Source organism: Ambystoma mexicanum, chromosome 2p (assembly GCF_040938575.1).
Source record: "Ambystoma mexicanum isolate Mex_15411 chromosome 2p, UKY_AmexF1_1, whole genome shotgun sequence".
In the NCBI taxonomy this organism is placed as follows: Eukaryota; Metazoa; Chordata; class Amphibia; order Caudata; family Ambystomatidae; genus Ambystoma; species Ambystoma mexicanum.
Window position 1 is genome coordinate 885338259 of NC_090923.1, and position 15214 is coordinate 885353472.

General features: G+C 46.8%; 1 protein-coding gene across 1 annotated transcript in view; it reads left to right on the top strand.

Annotated features, from left to right (window-relative positions):
* The first annotated feature begins 5358 nt into the window (after nt 1–5358).
* PRKD2 (protein kinase D2) overlaps nt 5359–15214 on the top strand; it is a 704913-nt gene continuing 695057 nt past the window's right edge. Inside the window, exon 1 of the mRNA XM_069644584.1 lies at nt 5359–6011. Coding sequence (XP_069500685.1) covers nt 5784–6011 — 228 coding nt within the window. The 5' untranslated portion in view covers nt 5359–5783. The remainder of the gene's footprint in view (nt 6012–15214) is intronic.

Here is a 15214-nt window from a genome sequence, read left to right on the forward strand (position 1 = left end):
GACAACCCGTTTCAGCCCACAATGGTTTACCAGCCGATCATACAGCGGTTTGGTGTTAACTTGGCACGTCCGGTACTGGAACCAGGCAGAACTCCCATCAATCCTAACAACTTCAGCAAGGCATTAATGAGCTATCCGGACAGGGAAATCAGCATGGCTATCCAGCAGGGTTTCAAATGGGGTTTTGTCATTCCTTTTATGGTAACAGGGTCCCGTAATATCCCGAGAAACCTTAAGTCGGCCAGGGACAACCCAGAGTTGGTAAAAAACAAAATAGAGAAAGAGTTACGCCTGGGCAGGATCGCAGGGCATGGGACTCCATGCTGTTTTCAGATTACCTGGTGTCGCCCCTAGGCCTGGTTCCCAAAAAAGAACCTGGTAAGATGAGGTTAATTCACCACCTGTCCTACCCCAAGGGCCATTCACTGAACGACAGCATCCCCCACACAGAATCTGCAGTTTCCTACACACATTTCCAGGAAGCAGTGAGACTTATACAGGACTGTGGTAGGAAGGCCCTTATGGCCAAACTTGACATTGAATCTGCTTTCAGGATCCTACCAGTTCACCCAGTTTCTCAGCAATGGCTAGGGTTTACCTTCAAAAATAAATTCTATGTCGACATATGCCTCCCCATGGGGTGCGCAGTGTCTTGCGCCCTATTTGAGCAGTTCAGCTCATTTTTTCAGTGGGCAATTAAGAAACAACTACCTGGGGCCACGGTAGTCCATTACCTTGACGACTTCGTGGTAACAGGACCAGCAGACTCAGGAGATTGCAAGAGGGCCCTGGCAGAGTTGGAAGGGATGGCCACACAATGGGGCATCCCTTTGGCACCGGGGAAGACAACCAAGCCATCTACAAGCATTATTTTTCTGGGGATAGAGATAGACTCTGCAGTGGGAGTATGCAGGATCCCACAAACCAAGGTAGCAGAACTCCTGAAGAAAATCCAAGAATTGAGCACCAGGAACAAAGGCACAGTAAGAGAAATTCAATCACTGGTAGGTAGTCTCAACTTCGCAGCCAGAATCATCCCACAAGGGAGGGTATTTTCCAGAAGCTTAGAATTTATGACCAAGACATGCACCAAACCCCACCTACATATCCAGCTGGGCAAAGAGGTGAAGGAGGACCTAAAAGTATGGATGAATTTCCTAAAGAGCTTCAACGGGACCACACTTTGGCGCACGCCATTGAACACATGGGCTAAAAGGGTTCTCTTCATAGATGCAGCCGAGAGCAGGAGGTTTGGGGGAATACCAGACACGGAGTGGGTGGTTGGGCAGTGGCCCCAGTCATGGCAAACGGCGGGGTGGACAAAGAACATCACCCTGCTGGAAATATTTCCCATCTGGCTAACCATACGCATCTGGGGCAGGCGGCTAGACAACACGGAACTTTTGGTTTGGTGTGACAACATGACGATAGTAGGCATCTTGAACAGAAGAACCACAAAATGCCAGCTAGTGCTTAAAGTCCTACGAGCCATTACAACAGTCACTCTGCAAAAAAACATTGTTGTCAAAGCCAAGCATATCACTGGAGCAGATAATAACATTGAAGACGCTTTATCTCGCTTTCAGTTGACAAGATTCCGGGAGCTAGCACCACACGCCCAGGAACGGATGACGGTAATACTGGTGGACGGTTGGTCAATGATGGAAAACTGAAAGGAATCGCATCAACGCCATCGCCAGAGGGCCAAGGCAGGGATGCACAACAACAACCAGGCTCCTCAAAATCGGGTGTCAGCAGTTTACTGCCAACGAAAAATCAGAACCCTGCCACGGGGTTCCTAGCAGAGATGGTAGGAAAAGCACTGGCAAGCACCACCTCAGCGCAGTACAGCAAGTGCTTGAAAACGTTTTTTAGAGCAACGGGCCTGAATCATGTAGAATTAATAACTATAAAAGATATAGAAATCTTTTTGAAGTGGGCACACGATCAGGGGTTTGAAAAAGATTGGGCAAAAAGACACCTGGTAGCGATATCTCATTTCTCAAAGCTACGGGGTGACTCAGATCCGACCCAGAGGGCTTTAATCTCATACGCAATGAAAGGCTGGGGCACAATGGAGGGGCCCCAGGTCGACACCCGCCACCCGTTAGATTTTGACAAACTGGTAATATTAATCAACCTACTAGAAAGCATATGTTACCATCCGTACGAGATTTTGTTATTTAAAACAGCATTTTTTCTGGCATACTTCGGGGCTTTTCGAATAGGAGAGCACATCACATCCAGCACCAAGGCCAACAATGGCTTGGGCATCATGTAGACCAGGGTTAGACGGGACAGCATCAACATAGAGATACAGCAGTAAAAAACTGGGGCCAAAAGAACAATTAGCATTTGTTGCACTGACGATGCGCCAAATTGCCCCGTATGCGTCACTAATCTCTATTATGCACAAAGGCCAAAAGTTGGGGGAAGATTTTTGATTCATAGAGATTCCTCAGCACTAAGCCGCTATCAGTTTAAAGGGGTACTGAATAAAGCAATTAGCAATGCGGGATGGGATCCAAAGGATTTCGGCACCCACTCTTTTAGAATAGGGGCCGCGACCTCTGCATGGCAGGGAGGACTGAGTACCCAGCAACTTAAGAGCATAGGGGGTTGGAAGTCAGACTGTTACAAAAGATACGTCAGACCAGAACTAATTTAGTCCCCCCCCCATTTTTTCTCTTCCCCTCAACCCACAGAGATACCAGATGGAGGGAAGGTCCCACTGCAGTCAGCATGGATAGTTGGACACTCGTTTGTGTTCAGGACAGGGCGATGGGCTGAAGAAACCAAGGAGGGCCCTCCATTTAGAAACACCATTGCATCCTGGTGGGGTTCCAGAGGCCTCCTGTGGGCGGACATCCATGACAAACTAGACAATCTAGCAGACCTGGTTGCATACAGGGACCCGCCAGAATTCCTGATATTACATCTAGGGGGTAACGATCTAGTGTCCGTGGGTAGGAAAAACTTATATGAAGAAATTTGTGCCTCGCTATCAGGCATTTCCCACACTTTGAGGGACACAGAAATCTATTTCTCTTCAATCCTGCCTAGAAGAAAATGGCAAGGGGCCATCAGTTACAAAGCAGTGGACATTTCTAGAAGAAAATTGAACAGAGGGGTGGAGAAATTCTGTTTAACCAAGGGCCTGGGGTTCATAAAACACCCGTCCATAACATTGGGGGACCCCGACCTTTTCCATAAGGACGGCACCCAACTATCAGAACAGGGCATGGAACATTTCTTTAGAGAAATCTCCACGTTAGCTAACAGTGGCTGCAAATAGGCAAACCTTTTGGGGGAACACGGACAGCCAGGAACCTGCCCGTGAGTGGCAGCACGGGCCAGAGGGTGTCACCTCTGGACCTGGTGGCCAAATGGATGATTTATCATGATTATGTGTATTGTTTATGTTTCCTATAACCATACTTGTATCAATAAAAACCTACAGCCTTTTATTGCCAACACTTGACCAATTTTTTGTGCTGAAATCTTTCAGGGGGGAGGGGGCAAGGGCCTTGAACATGACGCCCATCCCGTACAACAACATAGGTATGTCTGCTGTATATGGGTTCAACAGTTATGGGTAATGCCGCCGGGCCGCCCAAGGCGAGGCCAGGTAACTGTTGTAACAGGGCAGTAGGCTTGAGAGAGGGGCAGCAGCCCTCCTCCAGGGTCAGTGCCCCTCTCTGTCTCTCAGATAAGGGAGACAGTCAGCAGGGTCTGGCACATCAAAGCACGGAAGGGTGAGGTAATAAATACCTCACCCTTCCAGGAGAATATATGGGTGCGGTGCACCTTGGAGACCCTGGATCTCAGGCAGGGTAGTACGGGGGGGATCCGTCTCCTCCCTGGGGGGAGCAGGGAGCCCAATTAGTCGCAGGCTGGCCAGGAGGGGGTTGGTGCGCAGCCCCCCACTCCATACAAAGGCTCAGGGCCTCTCTGGGGCTTATATAATGAGCCGTGAACAGTTCTAAAACACAAACTGTTTGTCGACCCTGCACAGGGACCCAAACAGTATCTGGAAGTTCGCTGTTGACTAAGCATCTTCCAGCTCTTTTTCTTTGCCACAAAACCCTCCCACCACAGAAAAAGGGGAGAAGAACAACAGAAAGAAACTCAGGACACTGTACATTGGCCACAAGTCGTGGGACAAGAAAGGCGGCACGGGCCAGAGGGGGTCACCTCTGGACCCGGTGCCCAAAAGGATGATTTATCATGATTACGTGTATTGTTTATGTTTCCTATAACCATACTTGTATCAATAAAAACCTGCGGCCTTTTATTGCCAACACTTGACCAATTTGTTGTGGTGAAATCTTTCAGGGGGGAGGGGGCAAGGGCCTTGAGGCATGACGCCCATCCCGTACAACAACATAGGTATGTCTGCTGTATATGGGTTCAACAGTTACCTTGTAGAGAATGTTTAGTGAGGTGTAGCCTGTGACGTGATGCATAGCAAACTCACTACGTAGGTTTATTTTCTCATTTCTAAAGCGCAGCAAACCCAGAGGCATCAAGGTGTTGTTACGCTGTCCCCATGGTCCTATCACCACCATACCATAATTTGAAGAAGGGGTCAACAGGGTGAAATTCGTATTCTGAACTGACATGCTAAGTACAGATCACTGCAGCAGATGCATTTATCTACTGATCTATCGCACAAAAAATACCATGGGTAGTTTATGGTGTATGGCTTATTAAGGGGAATGCATCATTTCTGTTTTCCCTGTAGTCATTGCAGTGGTAAATTACAGTTATGCACATTAACTCCCTCGGCTAAGGGACAAAATTGGTTGTATTGATCCTGGGAAATGTGAATTTTTCATATTATTTAACTATAACCACCCAAAAAAATAGATCCACGGGAGGACAGCGAGGTGACATGGAAGCACTTGGGATGTGTCAGCAGGCACATGAACACACTGAGCGCTCTGGCCGTTCTCGTAAAGTATGAAGCAGCGCTCTGTGTTACACGGGAGGACAGCTGTGTGACACCAGATCCTTGCCCGTTGCACACGAAGCTCTGTATCAGGCACATACAAGCTATCACCGTCGGGTGCTTTGGTCTGCAGGTGACTGCCGGGAAATATTCCTCTTATAATTATTCTGAACTCCTTCACGCCAAATATCAAAGGATAACTGGGAGCTTTGCGATCCCAACGTTGAGAGCATGCATTGGCCTCCAAGTTACACCTCGGGCTCTCTTGCTGTAGTCGGCGTTGTAAGCCACCAAGAGAGAGCGGCTATGAAGCAACTTGTGTGCAGAGGATCAGACGGGACGCTTCTTCCCTACTTTCCTCACTTTCTCTGAACTTCTCCTCCGCCTCACAATGGTAGGAGGGCGGCGCGATGTGAGCCCTGGGCCTGCATTGGCCTGTGGAGCTGCCATTCAGCACACTTCCTGCTCCCAGGCAGACCTGTTGCTCTGGTGAGGGCTGCGGGGAGGAAGAGGGTGGTGGAAAGAGAAACTCTCCAGCTCACAGAGGCTTCCAACTCTGGCAGGGAGTGTTTCCTGTAGGAGGCTGTGTGTGACACCCGCCTAAATAACTCCTTCCACGTCTCCAGATGTAAGACTGTACCTGGAAGCAAACAACGAGACTGACCCGTGGACTTTTTTTTGTTTATTTGGAAGTTTATCTTGAGCCACACCCAGGACTGGGCTAACTAGGGATCTCTTTTGCCCCCATGTGAGGACCACTCACCGTGGCCGGCTGGGGGGGTGGGCAGACGTGAGAAGGGTAGCCCGCTGTCCGGACGTTCCCCGGGGGGCGATGATTTCGCTGCCCACCGCACCCACCAGCCCTTGTCTCCCGGTGCCTGGCCTGGCCATGCCCGCCCCCGGCCTGGAGCCCGGGCCCTCGCCCCTGCTAATGCTGCCCCATTGCCCGGGAGTCTCCTTCACCATCCAGATCGGCCTGACGCGGGAGTTCGTGCTGCTGCCGCCCTCCTCCGACCTGGCGCACGTCAAGCAGCTGGCCTGCTCCATCGTGGACCAGAAGGTAAGGGGCCGCCTCACTTCCTGTTTACTGTCTGCGCTGCCTGCGAGCCAAGGGTATCCAGAGCCGATGGTAGCCCGCATCCTGAGAGCCTGCATGCTTGGCAAACAACTACTGCCCCGTGCAGCCCGGGGGCTTTAGAGGTCGGGGCGTCTAATGCAGCCAAAACTGTGTTTAGGAGTGCCCGTGTTGCTGGAATAACCTATACTGGACACGGAGCTGACTGGGGCCGCAATGCAGCAAACCTTGGGCTTGGAGGCTAAAGTTAAAGGCGGCTAGGGAAATGTACTGCATTCGGGGTTGGCGTTTACTAGACGCAAGGAGCCTGGAGAGCTTTACTGCTCCCAAAGCCGACATTTACTAGACCCAGGCAGGCTGGAGCTGCACTCTGATGCGCTTGCACAGCAGCTGACCCATCTATATTATACACAGGGATGCATTGCGCCCAGCACTTCTTCAAGGCTTGTGTTATGGAATGGGGAGCAGGGGATCCTTTCTGCACCCGGGCGTCACTAGTTGACGAAGAACTGCGGGAACTTCTGCACCGAGTTTGTACTGCAGCATAGTGATGGTGTTCACTATCATGTTATTCACTTCGTGAGTTTGATTGTCTCAGGGCTCACTCTGGCTCGGCCTTTCAATCCAATGTGTATTCCGTTGATTTAATGTGCACTGAGACTCTCATTCATTTTGTCATTTGTATAGCGCCGTGAACCATAATTATTAACGCGCTGTTGGATGAACGCACTCGGAGGGACCGGAGTACACATTTGGGAGAATTGGGAGTTGCTATTATGCATGTGTGCATTTCAACCATTAAAGTTATGTGAGGGTGGCCATGACCCTGTAAGTCGCCTATGTCAGAATGGCCTGTGGTTGAGCAAACCGGATGTAAACTATGAACTAAACAGGGTGGATTGTGTTTAAGGAGGTATATGATATGATAGTTTATATGATTATTTATATATCACCTATACACAATCTGTTTCAAAACACTAAAGGACAAGGGAGGGAAAATACAAAAACATTCTTGCAGGCCATAAACAACAAGAATGTGAAATTAACCATCGTACTCGGCCTGGCAACATTTCAGATAGTACAAGTGCTAAGACACAGATGATAGAGAATTATGTGGGAATCTACAGTTCACATTTTTGTAGTTAAAGGTAGCTTCATGCTTACGGCCGAGGTGTTGTGCAATAGTGTTTGTGTTATATGTGAGTGCAGGGTCTGTGGAATGAGCCTGTGCCTTCCGACAAATTACAAAGGTGTGTGTTTGAGAGGGGAGAAATGAGTTCGCTGTACAGTGTTTACATCCTGTGTTCCGTCTATGTATAAAGAGAAGTGCTACGTATCACCTAGATACCAAAAGGAGAACAGGGCCTACAATGAGTTGAAATGTGAACTAAATTAGGAAAACACCTAGATTTATATGGTGTGCAGGGCCTAAAATGTCTAGACAGACCTTCAGTGATTAATTTTTGAAAACACCTTATGTACTATATGGCCACCGTACTGTGACAAATCAACTTCTGGGGCACCAGTGGTCCAGGGATGAACATCAGTTTCTAAACCATCAATTAGACCCACACCACTAGTACACCAGAAGGGAGCTGAACGAATTGGAAACGCAAGCAAATTATAAACCTCCTTGTCCAATTTTGGTAACGTGGACGGAATGGCAGGCTTATCTTTGCAAGTTTGTGGATCGTTGGTTAGTTGCAACACAGCGAAAATACAATTATTACCCAATGCTCAAAGGGAGTGTCCAGTCAAGGTTGTATACAAATATCTACTTTATTATTCTTCAACAGACAGTTCTAGCACACTACAAAATGCAACCCACCCTGTAACGGAATGCAGAGGACAGGCAGTTTCTAGAAGGAAAAGGGATGCACTCTGGATACTGACAGGAGGGTAGTCGGTAAAGTAATTTATCGCAATAGTTCAAGGATACCAGGTTTCAACACAAAGGGAGCAATTGGATGTAAAGTGTCACTACTGGCCTTTGGAGAAGGACCAGGGGGACAGAACCACAATGTACCTTGTGCTTGTATAAGTTCTTGGTGCTCAACAGTGTAGAGTTGGTTTCAGGGCGCTTTTCAGCTTCTGCGACAGAGTTCAAGATGGGAGACAGCTGCAGGCAGTTTGGCGAGCGAGGCTGGACGGATAGCGGCAGGCTGGCCTACACAATGGCTCAGGGTCAGGAATCGTTCTCTCAGTGCTGGTCAGCGGGTCTGAAGCACTGGTCGAGGCGTCTCGGATGATGTTAGCTTGGGACAGGAGGCTCACTCACTACCCTTGGTGTGGGGGCAGGCATCATCCTACCCCTCCTCTTTTTAGTAGGGGGTAGGCTTCTCTGGAGGCTACATTTTCTTCTCCTAGGCCTTAACAGAGGGGACTCTGGTGAGTCCCCTTCCTCCCCTTGCCACTGGGTCACCCCCGTTCGTTGTATTCCACTGCTACTGGGAGGGACCCCAACACTGCCCCCAACTCCTTGCCCTGTAATAGAACAATGATGGCTGCCAAGGTAGCTGGGTCCATTCCCACACTCCTATATAGCAGTGACTTTTTCCAACTTGCAGTTGTTATTCCTTCCCCTGCTTAGTAACCCACACAATCTGCAGCACACTGTTCTTGTTCCCTTGCCCACTAGTGTGCGTAATCCCCACCCCACTGTCCCCAATTCTAGCAGTGTTCTTCCTGATTTTGATAATGCGACCACCACTCTCAATCACGTCCTCCCTGCCCAAAAACAGTTCTAAGTATTCTTCCTTCCACTTTTAATCATGCCGAAAAGCAATTCTAGCCGCTTCTCCCCCGCTTGTGAAATGTTTCCCAGGCTGATCCCTGTTGCCAAGGCAACCTTTCTATTTCACACTCGGTGTTGCCTCCGGAGTTGATACAAATCAGCCCCGCCCTGTGCTCCCTTCTGTGCGAAAAACACATCTCTGAAGAAGGGACCTTCATTGTTGATGCGTGACGTACGGTGCTGCATTATGCTCCAGTACGCTCCGCGTCACGTGTCTCTGCTTCGGCGTTAAGGATAAGTCCGGAATATGGCTGGGATTCCTCCTTCCGTGTCGCGTCTGCAATTCGGCCTGCGACGTGGAATGAAGACGCGTCCAGACTCTGCGGTGCCCCTCCTTTGATGACAGTTTTGTGTTGCAGTCCATCCCCCTTGTAATGAGGAGGTACGTGATGAGTAGTTATCAGCCATTACATTTTGCCCGGGGAGAGACTCTTTTACATCGGTCTTGCTGTCGGCTCACAATCTTTTAAGTATCTGCGTGCGGTAATTATCTCTAAGCTTTGGTAATTGCACCTGCTAGATAATGCTAGAAGTATAAGTGGGCTGCTGCTCATGGAAGTGGCACGTGACGGCGTCCTTTACAAAAGCCCTCTATGGATCAGTGGTACATGTCAGGCGTAATTTCGAAGAGCGTACCATATGACATCTGGGACAAATGGGGTGTGCAGCCGTGAAAGCATGAGTATTGCAATGGATTATGGCTATTTTCCGAACATATGCATGCTGAGTCCATTTTTTGATAACAATGGAGACAATATTGATGCTCTGCTGCAGAGGTTTGTTCTACACTTTGCATTGGCCTCATGGTGGATCCTGGAGTCAATGTAGAATTGTTACTATTAATGCCCCTGCACCTGTTGTTTGGTCCGGGTGAAGGAATGGGCATGTTTCTGACCCATGAAGATATGTGGTACCTTTCATTCTGCCATTGCAAAAGGTGACAATGTGGGTTGGAGGCCGCTCACTGTACTTTGGTCCATGATACAGCTGGGAAGGGCCAGGGGCGGAGATTTTACATTATGATTGTCTGCTATGTACTTTGCTTTTTGTTTTACCTTTTTTGTGTTTTTGTTTCACCTTTTGGAGGGGAGGGGCAGGTGATATCTCTGCTTACATGTTTTCCTGAGTGTTGTTTGGACTACTAGTGGAGTGGTCCGCATGTTATTTCAGATATATTTGTTGTTGCAGCCTTATCACCCGTTACATCTACCGGAGAGGCTTCTGAAAGGTTTCATGTTATACTGGTATGTTTCCTTGAAATTTACATGGGCTTTTTAATTTTAGGGTTTTCTGGTTGGTGATATTTATATGAGATTGGGAGGGGTACTGGGGGTGGCTTGGGGTTTGTTCTGGGTGACGTTGGATTCATACTTCTGCAGGTGGGTGTGGGGGAGGGTATTTAATTTTTCTCAGTACAGAATTTTTGTTTTGGTTTTTTACTGTTTTATTTTTTTCCTTGCAATGATGCCTGGGAGGAGTGACCAGTTGTCTGTTTCCTCGTGGAATATAAATGGTCTAAACAATCCACTCAAAAGACAAACGATTTTTAATTGTTTAAAAGATATGCACGGTGATGTACATTTTCTCCAAGAGACCCATTTACTGTTAGAGGATGCTAATATGCTGCGCAAAAGTTGGATTGGGGAATTTTTTGTCTCGTGCTATTCATCCAGGAGTAGGGGGGTTGCTATTTTGATTCGGAAGAACTCCCCGATTAAGGTCTTGAAATCTCGCACTGATAAAGAGGGTAGGGTCATCGTGCTCTTGGTGGAAGTTCGGGGAGTACAGTATATTCTTTGCAATGTTTATGCCCCTTCAGTGGATGATGGCACATTTTTTGGGACAGTGGCTCAAATGCTACAGGATTTTGCTTGTCAGAATGTTATTATGGGAGGCGACTTTAATTTGGTTATTGATAATGTCAAGGATCGCAGTGGGCCGCATATTGCTATCAGAAGAGACCCGACTTTTTGTTCCTTTAGCTCACTTATTTCTGAATTTGCATTAGAAGACTGTTGGAGATTGCTTCATGGGGATTTGAGAGAATATACATTTTATTCTAGTTCTCATGGCTCACATTCTCGTATAGATATGTTTTTCTCGGCTGGTTCAGCAACCCTGAATTTGAAAAGCTGTGAGATTGGTTGTATTGCTGTCACTGACCATGCACCAGTGTTTATGAACGTAGATTTGCAGTTCGGTACTCCTAGATCGTTTTGTTGGAGAATGAACACCTCAATTCTTCGAGATGAAAAGATTGTGGAGAAAATCAGATCTGAGGCTGATCATTTTGTTGTGGAGAACAGGACAGATGGTATGACTGTTGGGACAGTATGGGAGGCATTTAAATGTACAATGCGGGGCTTAATTCTAGGTTTGTCCAGTAGCAGGAAGAAATGTATGGTGGACATAAGTATGGATTTGGAACAAAGTATTAAGCAACTTTCACTGGAGATGATTAATGACTCTGGGAACATGGAAAAAAAGAGAAGATTGAGGGAACTACAGAGAGAATTGAATGAAACTTTGAAAATGAGGTCTGAGAAGGATTTGTTTAAATTGAAATGTTCGTATTTTGAATATGGTGAAAAGTGCGATCGCTGGCTTGCCTATAGATTAAGACATCAGCAATCAGAAAGATCTATCACTTCTATTAATAGAGAGAATGGTCAGGTGACTTGTGACCCGAAATTGATTAATGAGACTTTTAGGGAGTATCAAAGTGAGTTGGGTGTCAATGGATTGAACGGTTCCTTTTTTGATGGATTGGAGATACCTAGAGTGAATGATTTGGAGAATGCAATGCTGAGTGAGGCTTTGACTGTGGATGAATTGAAAACTGCGATTGGGAAATTGAACTCTGGCAAGTCTCCGGGTCCGGATGGTCTGCCTGCTGAATTTTATAAAATCTTACCTGATTCAGTGGTAGAACTTATGCGGGATATGTTCATAGAATCCAGAGTGGGAGGTTTGCTTCCTGCTTCTACTAGTCATGCCATTATATCGGTTTTTCTGAAAAAGGGTAAAGATGGTTGTTTGACTTCGAATTACCGTCCGATCAGTTTGATTAATACTGATAATAAGATCCTTGCAAAACTATTGGCCCTTCGTTTGCAAAATTTTCTTGTGAAGTTAGTGCACACTAATCAATCGGGCTTTGTTCATGACCGGAGGACATCTAGCAATATTAGGAACTTATTGTTGATGATGACACATGCACAGGATATAGATGATGATGTTGCGGTGCTTTCCTTGGACGCAGAGAAAGCGTTTGATCGTGTTGATTGGAACTATCTTTTTTCAGTATTGCGTGCTATGAATTTGGGAGAGGAGTTTATTTCATGGATCGTCTTGCTTTATGCTTGTCCGACTGCCGCTGTCAGAACTAATGGGCAATTGTCAGACTCCTTTGTACTACGGAGGGGTACGAGACAGGGATGTCCTTTATCCCCCCTGATATTTGTTTTGGCCATGGAACCATTGGCGATTGCCTTAAGGAGTGATGTGGGGATACAGGGTCTGGGTTTTCATGGTGCTGACCAAAAGTTGTGGTTTTATGCGGATGACCTACTTTTGTTGTTACGGAATTTAGCAGTGTCCCTTCCGGCCTTGCTGAATGTTTTGGAAAGATTTCATGCGGTGGCTGGATTTAAGGTTAACTGGTCTAAATCGGAGGCGTTACCAATTTCAGGATATTGTGACAAGAACTTGATTACTGGGATTGGGTTTCAATGGTGTGAAAGGAAACTGAAATACTTGGGTATATGGCTAACCCCACTGGTGGATGAGATGGTTGTGGTAAACATGAATGAGGAATGTACTGATTTGAAAATGAGCATCCTGAGGTGGTCTTTGCTTCATTTGTCCCTATGGGGCAAGGTGAACGCTATCAAAATGAATGCAGCTCCAAGGATTAATTTTGTTCTAGGTATGCTTCCGATGAAAATTGGTCAACATTACTGGAAAAAAATTGATGGTTTGTTGCAGTCATTCCTGTGGGATAATAAGCCGCCTAGGCTTAAATTGTGGAAACTTCAGTTGCCAGTAGAAAAAGGTGGTCTGGGTGTACCGAACTTCAGGGCATATCATTTAGCCTTTTCAAGTCATTTTATTGTGCCTTTTTTGATGGATTTGCCTGATAAATGGGTAATTGCAGAGGCAAGTATGTTGGGTCCGCTCCCTCCAAGGGCTATTCTCACGGCGACAAATAAGTCATGTAATAAATCGCCTTTGACGGTTTTTCTGAGAGAGACGTGGAGACAGGTTCATGAATTGTTGGGCTCGGTTGCTTCAAAGACCATTCACTCATCCATTTGGTTGAACCCATTGATTGCAATCGGGGGAAGGTCTTTATTCTGGCCGGATTGGTTTCTAGGCGGGGTGCTTTGGATTGATGATGTTCTGGTGGATGGAGGGTGGATTGGGGAACGTGAGTTACGAGCAAAGTTTCACATTGATAATTTCAGAACTGAAGACTTCAGGAAATTGAAAAGATGTATCGGTGATGTGGCAGAGCTAGGAAGTTCAATGGTGAATCTCTATCTTATGGAGAGGGAGCCAGGTGGTTGTTCCATTGCTAGCAGGATATATAATTGTATTGTGTCTGCTTATAAGGAAAATTCAAACTTGAGAGATGAATGGGGAAGGAGGTTAGGGTGTGTGATTTCGCCTGAGATGTGGTTGGATATGTGTGCGAATGTTAAACTCTGTGCAATTGATATGGTGGAACGGTCAAGACAGATAAAGATCCTCAATAGAGTGTTTTGGAGCCCGGAGCGAATGTTTAAGAGGGGGCTGATGGACTCGGATGAATGCTGGTGTTGTGGGAATGAACAGGGAAGTCTGGAACATCTGTTGTGGGAATGTGTGCGTGTATGGGGATTTTGGCATGATGTTTGTGGTGCCTGTCTGCGTGTTTTGAATTTGGATGTTGAATTGGATTTTATGACAATGATTTTGGGAGGTGGAGATTTGCTGGATGATCTCTCTGTGTCACGGAAAAAGTTTTTACTCCGTGGAGCTTGTCTGGGTAAAAAGTTGGTCCTCAGGGGCTGGAAATCGCGGAATGCGCCTTCTCTTGATGATTGGGTGGAGGGCATGTCTGCCCTTGCATCCATGGAAAGGGTGATTTACAAGAGGCAAGGGAAGTTGAGGTTGTACGGAAAGGTGTGGGATGACTTTCTGGGTATTTACTGATTTATTGCAAGTTAAGTATATATAATATTCTATTATCCTGTGTATTTTTGCTGAGTATTTATTGTTCTGATTGTTTGATCATATATGTGTACATTTTATAAATAAACAAATAAAAAAAAAAAAAAAAGCCACCACTAGCGTGGCATCAACCAGTCTCCTGCAAAAATGCCTGCACCTGACCCGAGCCTGCCCACCACCCCACCTGAAACCCCTTGCCGCTCCAGGCTTGACCTGCCACCAGAAACAACCCCACCTTACATTGTAGTACCCACTGCTCCCAACTTCAAAGAAGGGTTCCAGGGACAACAGGGCAGCGACGGCAGCATGGTCGTCCAGGCAGCAGGTGATATCCAGCAGGAAATTAACTTCAAGGTGGTCCGGGATCCCCAGCCAGGCGATGAAGGCACGGTGGCGACAATCCAGAAGGGACGAGACAAAGAACTGTACTCTCCCCGTCCCCCAGGGGCTCTATATAAGCCCCAGTTTGGCGCCGCCCCCCCCCCCCGCCCAACCCAGAAACCCCGCTAAGTGTTTTATTTTTGTTCCCCTCCTCACGCCCACATTGGCTTTCAGCAATTATCTGTTAGGTAGAAATCTTAAAAAGTCCATCTTGAATTAAGGACTTCAAATCCCACAATGCAATCCAGCATCGGGCAAAAAATTATGGGGGGTGGATTTTCTAAATGTACTTTCAAGACTGACACGCAACAAAACATCTTTGAAAAGGTAACTTGGCTGTTATTTTTAATGTTGCATGACAAAGGCATGCTTCATATACGATGTGAGGAAAATGTAACATTCTACAAAAAATGTACAGTTCCGTATGTCAAATAAGGCCACATGAAAAGAAGGGGTTTACAACTTTTTGTGTGACATTGTAATTGTCTTGAAAGAAAACAGATTTTGGTATCAGCTGTGGTTTTGTATATTCTTTTAGCATACAAATACCCCGATTGCAGTTCTGAAGCAACACTTCTGGGCATGTAAGGCACACTGTGCTCGTTTCATTTGTCATAGGACTCGCCCTAGCTGTGACATTTCTGCAAACCACAAGCCATATACTCATTTGGACAGCTTCATCGTTCTGCCAAAGGACTGCTTAGTTGCCTAAATGCCCACAGCTAAATGCACACAGCTTGTAATGGGTGCATCAGGGAGGCAGTGCCAGTCGGACGGGAGAAGACAGCAGACTTCTTTT